Source organism: Zingiber officinale, chromosome 8A (genome assembly GCF_018446385.1).
Source record: "Zingiber officinale cultivar Zhangliang chromosome 8A, Zo_v1.1, whole genome shotgun sequence".
Classification (NCBI taxonomy): Eukaryota; Viridiplantae; Streptophyta; class Magnoliopsida; order Zingiberales; family Zingiberaceae; genus Zingiber; species Zingiber officinale.
In genome coordinates this window covers 11804405-11817097 of record NC_056000.1, presented here as the reverse complement: position 1 = coordinate 11817097, position 12693 = coordinate 11804405, and the positions used below count along the sequence as shown (strand labels likewise).

Here is a 12693-nt window from a genome sequence, read left to right as displayed (position 1 = left end):
CCTTTTGATTTATTATTTATTGTTTTCTTAAGAGAGAGAGACTAATAAAATTAAGTTTTGGTTCAGTAAAAGATGAAACCTAGAGAAAAGTTAAAAAAAAAGAAAAGAGATTATGATTGAGATTACTGGAGAGTGCTCTCTACCGAAGGTTCGGTAGAGTTTTTGATGTAATTAATATAACAATTTAATGGCTGTTAAAATATTTAAACAAATTAGAGTACCACTTTTGTATATTAATAATCAGAGAAGGTTGAAATCTTGATACATGTGATTGTATCAGACTTAGCTATAAGTGTTTTGATGACTTTAAGAAGATTATTGTGAACTAGTTTAGTTTAGCAAAAATTGCTCAGATGGAAATATGAATTCATAGTTATCTTAGTGTACGCAGATCAACAACAGCAACAAAGAACAAAAATTGATTGTTTGTTGCATGGATATTATTGTGCCATGAAAGAGGAAATTGTAGGAAAAGAATAGAGAAATAATTTACATTGTAGTCATTAATTTGCTCACACTGCCAAAATATTTTGCTTCTCCTGCTCAATCTATTTATCTCAACATTGATTCCTATTCTATGATATTCTGTTGTTCTTAAAGTTCTGCTTAATTCTCGAGTGGATACTGCAAAACAAATTCTTGAGAAGCTCAAATTGTCACGGTTTAGTTTCACTAACTACTTGAAGGATTCTGATAACCCAATAAAGTGAAACTTAAATCAAGTTCATACCCTAAAACATCAATCGTACAAGATAGCAACTACATCTCATATATAACTCTGCATTAAGCTCATAAAACCACATATAGCAAACAAAAGAGGATTAACCAGTGCTGAGTGCTTAATCAGTATCAAGTTGCAACACTGATAGAAGTGGCTTCATGACCTTGAGAATCCAGTGTATGGTTGATCTCGTGCTCGAAGGAGCGAATCTTGTGGAAATTGGCAATGAAGGCAGAGGCCTTGTCGTCCACGTCTGGGTCACCTATCCAACTCTTCTCTTCTTCACCGCTGGGACGGACTTTTCTCGAGACAGGATGTCTCGGTTCGCGGTGATACTCAGAGTCTTCAGCTTCTTCGACCTTCGAGTGCTTTGTGCTGAAGGTGAAACAGGATGAGCAGCTTCCTCCCATGTGTTTGGTTGAGAGAAGATTGGTGAGGTACGGGGATGGGAAGAGCTGCCTTCATTTATAGAAAAGAGGAATCCTTTTAGTGGTGGGGAGAGATATTGGATCCTTTTGATGCTTATTTTTGACACACTGAGTAGAACTGTAAAATTTTTGAGAGACAAATTCTATCGAGTCAACTTGGTGCGACCATTGACCCATTCAATTTTTGTCATTCTTCACAATGAGTTACATACGACAGATGAAGTATCTCTTCAGTCTTCTTGGATGAATATGATCATTTCTTAGTGTATTCCAAATACAAGTTCTTTGAAATCAAACTTGAGAAATAGCTTATTACTATGCATCCGCAGATTGTGAATTTGATCAATGAGTGCATGAAACATCATCAGCAACATCTGGGAAATAGCATATTTTCAGAAGAATATTATGGTCCTTATAAATTAATTAGGAGAAGGGACAACATAATGATTGGGCTTAAAAGGATGCTAGTTTTCTACACACCAGTGAATAAAAAGCAACTGCTGTTCAATTTTATGAAAGAATATAATGATATGGGAACTAATTATCTTTTCCAACTCCCACTTTGAAAATCATTTTTGACAAGTGAATTAGACAAAGTCCTGTTCCTAAGTTTACTTATCCGACAACCAGGTCCGAATCAACTTTGATTAATATGCATGGTTTAGCTTCGCAGGCAAGGAATGGCCAGAGCTAAGATCATTTACTGACCGCAAAGTTAAAACCAGTGAGGTCGCGTTTGTTCTGTATCACTTTGAATCAATGCCATCAGAAATTGGTTGGTGAGAACTGGTTTTAAATTAGGGTTCCGATAGCTTCATGTCCTTCGTGTTTTCAGACCTGTCCTTTTCCTCTGGCATCCTTTTATATTTGTTTGACTTGTCCAACTTTAAGAAAATATCACGTTGCTTGCTGTATCACAATGAGATTAGTTTATTATAAAGTACTATAGAATTTTCATCATGAAAGAGGATTGTGTGTGTTGGGTGATGCCTATGTTGCAGAGCTATGAGATTCATATTCTGATAGTACAAATAATTAGACTTGGATTAGTGTCAGAGTCATTGGAAAATAGTGCTAAAGGGAATCTCAGAAACGATGAGGGTAATACTCCTCTCTTGAAGATAAAGATGAATCATTTTAGTGGTCCACAACATTGCTTTTAAGAAAAATTAAAATAAGCTTGACCCAATAGAAGAAGGTAAGTAATAAGTTAAGGATTTTTTTGTATTAGGACTAATCATCTGATGTGTGTCTCACTCTTCTTTTGGGTGATAAGATATCAAGATCTAACAGAAATATATATATGACATTATTGCTTCTAAATGTAGAAATGTAAGATCCTAAGATGTTTAACGATACTTTCATGTAAACAATACATTATAAGACAGATTCAGCATAGATCATATCAGTTTTAGATGTACACTGAAGATGCTAAGAGAGATTCCATATGGCCAATACAAACAATATTGTGCTTGAGTTTGAGCTGCAACTTAATGTAAACTTCAGTAAATTGGAAATTGTGGGGGAAACCTGGTATTATTTTTAACGAATAGTTACAATTATCCACTTAATTCTGAAAATCTGAATACTTGATCCGATAGACACGCACGTGCAATGAGTTGAACAAAAACCCCAGGATCTACATCAGCAAAAACTACACTAACGCAAAAACATATATCCAGCCATCTGAGGTAGTCTGTGTCATCTTATCTCTGTCCATCAATAAAGGTCACTGAGCTCTTTTTATTTCTGTGGATGCTTTGGTATCTTAAACAAGCAAGATCGGCTGTCGAGATATGGAAATGAAAACTGAAACATGCTTGAAACCGAGATTATATGTTTTTATTTGCCTGAAGAGGCATGTCGAGTTTGATCCCTGTTTCGAGCCAACCATCCATCCTTTGGGGAAGACGTTTTCCCTTGAGTGGTCCGCCTTAGCATCTCTGTAACATAAAGGGAAGTCCATTTAAGATGTTAAACAAGTTGAAATCTAAGATACAGGGAATTTACAAAATACCTCTTTCCCTCTCAAGTTCTTGATCGAGCTCTTCTTTCCACTTTCTCTGCCGTTGGGGTGAAATTTCTCTTAGAATCCGATCATCCTCTTCTTCACTTCTTGACTCTTGCTTGCTGCAATGTCCAGGGCTCGCCTTATTTGCTAAGTCAGGAAGCTGAGCAGTTGTTCCATTGGCCACCTTGTTGGATGACATTTTGATCTTTGGAGGTAATTTTGGATTTCTCGTCGCATTCTCCTCGCATTTCTTCCCAGAACTGTGCTTGTTTTTGTTGTTCAGACTATTATAGAACTCCTCATATAGTGGCGTCTGTAGCTTCTTAAGATCAAGGGCCTATCAAAACAAAACAGGAAAGCTCTCAAGTCTCAACCAATCCCATAAACTTAATTTAAGCTATCATTCAAAAAAATAAAAATAAAAAAAAAATCAAAGATTTAATGCAAGAGAAACAAGAAGCTGAGTCCCCTACCTTCTCATCTAGAAACGCTCTAATTTTTGACTCTGTAACTTCATCATCATCCTCCACTGGCTCCGAAGAGAATGCGAAATCATTTCCCCTTCTTGTGCATGAACCCTCAATGACATGCTCATGTGAGTCGTCTAGGTGTAGTTCTGGACTGACATCAAACTTCTCTGGCAGCCATTCGTCGAAGGGTTCAGACATTGGGTTGAAACTCTAATAGAAATCAAATGATTAAAGTCACCAGCCAACTTCATTACCACCAGATCCTACTGATTTACATGCAATCGAAAATAGAGTCTAACATGACCGTTTAATGCAACTTACTGATCCAACATTTGGAAAATCATCTGTATCATCTAGTTGGCACATGTCACTACTATTACTTAATTCCCATATAGGTTTGACATTAATAAACTCCTTGGGAATAACGGAGCAGCTTCTGCTATCATTGCCATCTTTATCCAATTTATCACCATCATTGTTGCTGCTCAAGCATTTCTCCATAATGAATATTGTGATCTGAGTGAAATCTACAAAATATAACTAACTTACATGCTTTTTGTGTACAGCTTGGATGCCAGGGCCACATCTCTAGAAGCTTCCTGGAAGTGAGTCATGTCAGTTCAATGTGGAAAAGAGGGGGAAAAAATAGAAGCAATGGACTCAGAATGAACAGCTTCCAGATGAAATGAAACTAACTCCAACGTCAGAATGGTGTATTGGATGCAGATCTTCAAATTCTTTAGTAACGAATGGATGCTGCATAGTATTCAAGACGAACATATAATAGTGTTCTAACAATCAATTAAAAATGTTTCCTGGATAATAAACCAGGATATTCAATACAAGTTTGTTGACTGTACCTGGAGCAAATCAGAGGCAGTAGGCCTCAACTTTGGTTCCCTATGGATAATAAGATATTAGTGGCCAAAAAATCCGGCAATAAGCACAAGGAGAATAAAACACTATGCAAGGAAACAATTACTAATACAAAATCATTGGGAAAAAAAACAGATTTTATAGCAATAACAAGCTCAAGAAACTGAGAAAATGATTGCTAATGGAAGACTTGAAGTTGGAAAATAATTGGTTTAGTCAAATTATATAAGCACTCAATTTCTGAAGATATACCTAATGTCTGTTTTCTTAGAAATGCATTTGATAGTAAACAACTCTGCATCTATCACCAACAGAATAACATACGGAAATTGTTGCCTTCAAATGACAGCCCTTTTTGATTTATATTACCGTTTAGAAAACTTATTTAAAAGTATCAAACAGAAAAGTAAATGAAATAAGAAGTTCAAATGAAAAATGAAGACATGCATACTTCTGTAAGCATTTTAAGAGAAAATCTTTAGCTCCTGAAGACAGATGTTCTGGTATTGGAGGATGAGATTTTGTTGTTCCAATATGGAAAAGAGCGGCAACCTGAATGATATTTCAGTTGTAAATCTCAAACATAGACGGATATATATTTGACAAGTGAACAAAAAGTAAAGGGCAAGGTCATACCTCTTGATACTGCTGACTCCAGGGGGGCTTACCAGTAGCCATCTCTATGACAGTGCAACCAACACTCCATATATCAGCTGAGCTGAAGCAGTTTAACTGACTTTTAGTGTTTATAAAAATTTCTCAAATGGAATATAATGTTAAGGCAAAGGAACCTAATCAATATATAATCTCATAGTGGACTAAATTTCACAATAAGTGAAATGCTTTGGAATCAATAAGGAAAATACAAATAAGCAATAGTTACATCTCAGAAACACAACACATTTTCAAAAATTGCAGGAAAGGGGCAGTGAACAATAAAAGTAGAGTATAATATAAGCATCAGTTTTTCTTCCAATCTTCTTTGGTGAATAAGCTAACACAAAATGAAATTCACACATGTTTCATGCTTGTTGCACCTCTCAGAGTGTGGATGAGACAAGACAAACTATGTCATCTAACTCATAAATCTGGTACTAGTGATGAGTAGAGTGTATCTGATGAAACACATAATTGACAATGATATTACGTTAAATGTTCATTTGGATATACAAATTTGAAAAGAATGGATGTAATATCCTCAAAAGATGTTAATGTTTCAGGCATTTCTAAAAAATTGCATAAAAGCGATAAAATAAAATTGATGCAAAGATTAGAAATTATTAATTGCTACTGCCCCAAACTTGTAACATAGTAATGCATAGGTAAAAATCTAAGGCCAATACACTCCTTGTCCTTGGAAACACCAATTTACTTATATTTGTGCATTTCTGTGGACGACAAAATAACAACATTGCTATAACAAAGTCTAACCTAATCTCGCAAATGTTTAAGTAATATGGAGGACAGTCTTCCCAAACAAATAGTGAAACTAACACTAGTATGCAACTCTGTGAAAAGTTTTTTTGTGTGTGAAATATGAACCATACAAAACATGGACTTAACAAGACAAATAGTGATTCCTTTTGTTGCATAGAAAATTGGGCATGATAACATTTGTGTTTTATAACAAATGGAGATGGATGCCATCTTTGGCATAGTATTAATTTATCCCTTGACTAGATATTGAAGAAAATAAATGGTTGTATCCTTCAAACCTAAACGAATGTACAAATGACTATGCATTAAGATTAAAAAAAAACAAATTAAAACAGAACACATTTTATAGACAGCAAAAATACAATATGGGAAAGCATAAACAAGGTGATCATGAATGTATTTGTTGGCTCCATGTAGAATTACTTACTCAAATCAACTGAATATTCATACTGTGCAGGTTTCATCTCATTATTTTGTTTCAAAGCTAACATGGTAAACATCAACACTTACAAGCTATGCCCAGTTTGAAGAATTACTTCTGGTGCCATCCAATATGGAGTTCCCTTCATTGACTTGGCTGCATTAATAGTGGCCTGAAAAAAATCACGTTGGTACACTAAGAGAGTTTTCTCACGCAAAAGATTTTCTAGCAAAGACAATTGTTCAAAATAAAAAAGATGGTATCTGATTTGGCCATATGTTGTTGGAATTAGTTGATGTTGATCCAAGATCTAACCGGTGAGCTCATCGTCTAGTCAATGGCTTGAACTGGTGGGGTGTTGGTATGATGTAGATAATGAGTAGTAGTTAGTTGACTCACCCTTTTGGCTATGGTTGGTTGCACCCTTTCAGATGTGGTTGAGGCATGGCTGACACACCCTTCAACTATAGTTGTCGCTGACTTAATATCATCCTTTGTTAAATCACCCTTTTGGGAAGTCAAGATCCTCTCATATAAGTAGTTAGGTCGAGGTTCTCATGTAAGTAGTTAGGTTGAGGCAAGGGTTCTATCTTTGTTTTAAATGATAATGCCCTGTACAAGTGTACTTATGATTGATTGGCAATTATCTCACTCAAAATACGAGTACTTCAAATTTTAAGTCTTGACAAACTTTTAAAACCTTAGAATTCTTTAAAAATGAAAGATTTGGACTGAACAAATCCATCATCACTCAAATAGTTTTGGATATTAATTTCTCATTTGCCCAAGAAACTGATTTATGATGGTCTACTCACGAAACAAGTCGTCAATGCCCCTACTTGATTAATTGGTCACTTAAACCAAATTCCAACACCATATTCATAGTAGCATGAGAAAGCCTAAGTTGATGAGTCATGAGAGTTCATTAAATAAATGAACAACTACCCTTAACACAGACCAATTGTTTCCTAAAAATAATACCAACATAATAAGAGAGTCTTCTCACACATTACAACTTTAATCAATGTTCAAAATAAAAACGTATAAAAAATTTCTGGTACCAGCTTTGCAACTTGTTTTGATGCCCCAAAATCTGCCAACTTGATGCAACCCTTGTTGTCCACAAGAATATTAGCCCCCTGAACCAAAAAAAAAAAAACTACAATGACGAGGGAAGCTAACAAGATATTAAAACCAGAAATTGCCAAAGAAATATCATGCCTTTATGTCCCTATGCATGATCCCATTTTGATGAAGATACTCGAGCCCCTGCAACAGCTGCTTGGTATACATTCTTATAACCTGTTCAAGGAGAAAAATTAGTTAATTTCAGCAGTCATCAGCATTTGCATAAGTCCAGTAAGCATTATCATAAATTCAAATACATACAGCTTCTGGAAAAGACCCAAACTTTCCGAGTAAAGATGAGATGGATCCTCCTGGAACAAACTCCAGAAAAATATTTAAAGTTTCCTCCTCTCTAGTTGTTCCCAGATATCTCTGTCATGTGTAGAAAAAATGTCTTTTAAAATATTTTTTAAAAAAAGAAATAAATGAATAGTCTCAGAACATAGAGCAGTCATAGCACCACAACACAGAAAGCACTCACAACAATATTTGGATGGGAAAGGTTCTTTAGAAGCTTTACTTCTTCCTCAAGCTCCCTTATGTGAGCCTACCAACAAGTTTATAACAAATCATAAATAAAGGGAACCAAAACCAAGATCCACACTCATTTTCACATAGAATATATGCATATAAAGAAGAGATCATAACTTGAGCTTTCTCCTTGGAAGCACTGTTAGTCCCAATCAAGACCTGCGAATAAGGGACCCTTTGTCAAGAAACATCACCGGAGGGATGCAAGTAGACGCCCAATCCGATGGGGAATACAAGAATATGAAACAAGAATCCCCCACCTGCTTCACGGCAAGTAGCTCTCCCGAATCGAGATTCATACCCATATAGACATGACCAAAAGCGCCGCAACCGATGAGTTCACCCCTTCGCCATCGGATCGGAGGTGCATTATCTTTCTCCTCTGAGGGCGTTGGCGGAGGGAGTTTTGGAGCAAATCCCCCAAACCCTAGCCCCAATCCAATCCTCGATTTCCTCAGGCAAGATCCGATCTTTTCCACGATCCTACCACCGCCTACGCCGTCGTTCCCATCAGAGTCTGTTCGTAACGCGAGGGATCGTCGAACCGATCCGAAGAGGTCATTCATCGTCATTTTCCGCTGCGGGTGATGTTCTGCTTGACTCCGATTGGGGTGCTTCCGTCAGCGTATCTCAGCGGCGTCCTCCGAATCTCATCTGGGGTGGAAATAGGAGTCGCAGTGTTCAATTGCGGACTTGGAAGTGAGCAAACAAGCGCAGATGCCAGGAGATCGAGAGAGACAGAAGAGTGAGGAACGGTGATGGATGCGGCGTGGCTCCTCTCTACCGCACCCTCTTGGCCTTTTCAAAAGTTTCGAGTCAAATGGACCGAAAAGCCCCTCAGAGCCGTTAGATGAACACGTTAGTTCTTTGCATTTTTTTTTAAAAATCTCATATTCTTTAAAATTTGTGGAAAACATATATTACCTAATTCTATTTGTACTATATATATATATATATATACAGAACTTGTAGCCTGCGGCATTTTTGCTGCGGCGCGGTGCGGCGAAGCAAACGTGGCGCTGCCACGTCAACAAAGAATTTACAAGTTCTGCGTAAAGAGAGGAAACAAAGCCCTAGCCGCCGCATACCCTTCTGCCGCCTCCTTCTCCGCGAGTCCCCTTCTGCCGCCTCCTTCTTCACGAGTCCCCTTCTGCCGCGGGAAGAGACCTCTCCCCCCTCCTCATCTCCTGTCGCGAGCCCTAGATTTTGCGCCGAGCTCTCCAGCCGCCGTCCTCTCCTTTCTCTCCCCCCTCCTTCTCCTCTCCGGCCGCGAGCCACGACAGAAGCGTCTAGCTCTCCCACTCCGGCGACAGGTCATCTCCTCGAAGCCCTAGCAGAAGCGCCGCACGACGCCGTAGCAAAAAAACGCCGCAGCAAATAAACGCCGAGCTCTCCCCTCTCCTGCCACGTCCTCTCCTTCCTCTCTTCGCGAGGAAAATCCTTCTCCGGTAAATTCTTGCTATATTTTTGTATACTCAATTTAGTTTGCATTTCATATATTCCTTTATCTTGGTCTCCGGTAAATCCTTCTCATTCCTCTCTGTTGCCAGTGTGCTGTAAAAATAAGTGATGTTATCAAGAATTCATATGAGCGTTATTTCAGTCACTAGAAACTTTGTAATTCCACTTTTTTTTCCCCCAATTATATCCAATGTGAAACTGTTGTGATTACTTCCATTTATAGACTAATGGTAGATGTAGAAGATCGACAAAATTCTCAAACTATAACTTGCTGTGTCTATGACAAAATTCTCATATGAGCGTTATTTCAGTAACTCAAACTATACTTGGATTTTGAACATTCTAACAGTGCAAACCCCATGTTTGAATTGTTCAAATACTTTATCTCACCTAGATTGGCCCAATTATTTGATTCAACAAATAAGTTTGTTCAAATTATAAGCTGATGCTATTTTTTGCAATATGTTTGATTCAACAAATTTTTACTTTTATATTGAATTAAACAGGTTGGTGCCGTAGCCGGATTTCAATTCTCAAATGGTGAGCCATTTGATTTGATTTTAGCTTCCTATTTGAATTTCACAATCTGTATTATAATATTAGAATTTATTTTTGAAATGTTAATATATTGTAATGTAGGGAAAAACATATGTGGTTTTTGTTGGACGGAATCCCGGTGTTTATGATAGTTGGGAAGAAACTCATACTCAAGTTAACAAATATAGCGGTGCATTGCATAGATCATATCTCAGTAAAGAGGAAGCATTTAGAGTTTTTAATTCATACAAGGAGAAACAACATGGTTTCTTTGCCCCTACTGTCCAAAAATGTTCAAGCTCAACTTTGGGTTCAACTTCAACTGCATCCTCAAGTTCTGGTGAAAAAATGAAGCATACTGAAGAACTAGCAAAGTTGATAAAAAGTCAGATAGATTTAGCTGATGAATATCGTCGTAATGCAGCTAAGATTGCCGAGATGTGTGAAGAGATTAAAAAAAAATGGATTCTGTTCATATTAGTGATTAATCGGTAGACTTCTTTATTTAGTTGGATGAATGTATTTTATGGTAGACTTTTTTTATTAAGTTGGATGAATGTATTTGACAGTAGACTTTTTTATTTAGTTGAATGAATGTATTTGACAGAGTTGAATGAATGTATGTATTTGGCCCTGAGATGTTCGTGAGCCTCAGGGTTTCGGTAATTTAGTTTTCAATTATGGGTTTATTTTTGATGTCTTCCATTTGCTATAAGTTGTGAGATCTCCTTACAAATTAAACTTGTTTTCTTCTTGTGAAAATCGGGACCTAAGATGGAATTGGCCAAGCGAGTCAGCACCAGGTTTCTCCTCACAAGCACCAAGGAAGTGTATGGTGATCCCCTGCAACATCCACAAGTTGAGATCGACTGGGTTTTGTCAATCCAACACTCATTTTCCTCAACCACTTTTGTGGATTTTCTCTTCACTTGTTTGCCAATTGAAAATTGATGTCTTGGATTGAATGCTTTCTTGTATTTCTATGTTCGGAGTTGCTATGATGAAGGTAAGTTGCGATGCAACTAATATTTTTTTTGAAGGTTCTTATCCAGGATGTTGAATTGCAACCCAATTGCCATCCTATGTTGGGAGCTAATGGATCATGCCCAGATTTGATTAGTCAATAGTCAAAAGACAATTATTTCATGGATAAGTTCATCTTAATAATAAGGTCACATATTTCAGATATTGACAGGACACTAATGTTGGGATCTTAGATGGCTAGAGGGGGGTGAATAGCCTCTTTGAAAAATACTAAACACAAATTTCTTCAAGAACTTTGTTAGCACAGCGGAATTAGAAAACTAAAACAAAGAGAGAACGCAGCACACTAACTCAGAGATTTACGAGGTTCGGGGATAACTTGCCCCTACTCAGTGATACACACAGGAGTCAAGCTGATCGCGAACAGAGATTGCAGTCTGTTAGCATCAGTATCCGTTGATGCTCAATCTTTCCTCATCGCAGTGATACACAGAAGAAAGTAAGCTCTGTCTTATTCCTTTGATGAGGCTTAATTTGAAATTAAGCACTGGAATGGAACCTGCAACCTGCACCACATAAAGCTCACAGCAGAAGTTGATTAGTTCAAACGAATCAGAAACCAGCAGAACCTGACAGTGTGCAGACAATGTGGTGGATCGGTCAGCGGACCGATCCACACCTTTGAATTGATGTCTGATCGGTCGTGAAGACCGATCAGGGTATGACCTGATCGGTCTGCAGACCGATCAGGGCTTAATGAGGGCGGTTCGATATGGCCTGATCGGTCCTACAGACCGATCAGAGTGCATATGGATCGGTCCACAGACCGATCCCCTGCCTTTTTCCTTCTCGCGACATCATCTCCTGATCGGTCTACAGACCGATCAGATTACACTCAGTGTGCTACTGAGTGTTTCCTGATCGGTCACCAGACCGATCAGCAAACCTAGTTTCATCAGATCGGTCACGCACCGATCAGGCAATCAAATCTCACCAGATCGGTCCGTGCACCGATCAGGCAATCAAAATCACACTGGATCGGTCCGTTGACCGATCCAACGCCTATGTGATACTAGGATTGGTCCTGAGAACGAGCTACCGAGCCCTCTCTGACTTCGTCCGGTCCAGAGAACGAGCTACCGAGCCCTCTCTGACCTAGTCCGGAGAACGAGCTACCGAGCCCTCTCCGACTTCGTCCGGTCCAGAGAACGAGCTACCGAGCCCTCTCTGACCATTCCGTGCCAAGTCACCATACTTGGACTTTTCCCGTGCCAAGCTCCCTGCTTGGACTTTTCACCAGATGTCTTGATCCATCTGGATTTTCCCTTGGCCTCACTCACCGGGACTTGCACCTAGCTTCACTCACTAGGGTTTTCACCTGGCTTCACTCACCAGGATTTCCAATCTGCCTGGCTTCACTCACCAGGACTTTCCAACTGCCTAACATCCCAGTTAGGACTTTCTCAATCAGGTCAACCTAGTCAACCTAGATTAGTAATTAATCTGAGTTAAATATCTGATACAAACTTAAATCAGTGTCAACAGCAAAACAACATCCAGGTCAGACTGTATCAACAACTAATAGAATGCAGAATTTACTCGTCCCTTTAAGAATTTGCACATATTGATACAAACAAATATTATGTATTTTAAGCTACCATGTTTGTGCCGTTACACAGATAAATAAA

General features: G+C 38.2%; 1 protein-coding gene across 1 annotated transcript; it reads right to left on the bottom strand.

Moving 5' to 3' along the window:
* Window positions 1–2666: 2666 nt before the first annotated feature.
* On the bottom strand, window positions 2667–8817 carry LOC122012836 (mitogen-activated protein kinase kinase kinase NPK1-like). Its single transcript, XM_042569493.1, has 16 exons — window positions 8284–8817; window positions 8141–8182; window positions 7974–8039; window positions 7754–7864; window positions 7586–7666; window positions 7426–7503; window positions 6454–6536; window positions 5143–5224; window positions 4958–5058; window positions 4491–4530; window positions 4327–4386; window positions 4180–4229; window positions 3952–4111; window positions 3634–3840; window positions 3167–3497; window positions 2667–3092 (listed from the first exon to the last, which is right to left on the bottom strand). Exons 1-16 carry the CDS (start codon window positions 8593–8595, stop codon window positions 2992–2994), a joined length of 1905 nt encoding a protein of 634 aa, XP_042425427.1. The 5' UTR covers window positions 8596–8817; the 3' UTR covers window positions 2667–2991.
* Window positions 8818–12693: the final 3876 nt, after the last annotated feature.

Excerpts from the sequence above, each read along its gene's own strand:
- LOC122012836 (XM_042569493.1), bottom strand. The coding sequence starts at position 8,595 with ATGACGATGAATGACCTCTTCGGATCGGTTCGACGATCCCTCGCGTTA. Across the intron at positions 8,183-8,283 it reads AGCTACTTGCCGTGAAGCAG|GTCTTGATTGGGACTAACAG; the intron begins GTGGGGGATTCT and ends CCTTATTCGCAG. Across the intron at positions 8,040-8,140 it reads CTTCCAAGGAGAAAGCTCAA|GCTCACATAAGGGAGCTTGA; the intron begins GTTATGATCTCT and ends ACTTGTTGGTAG.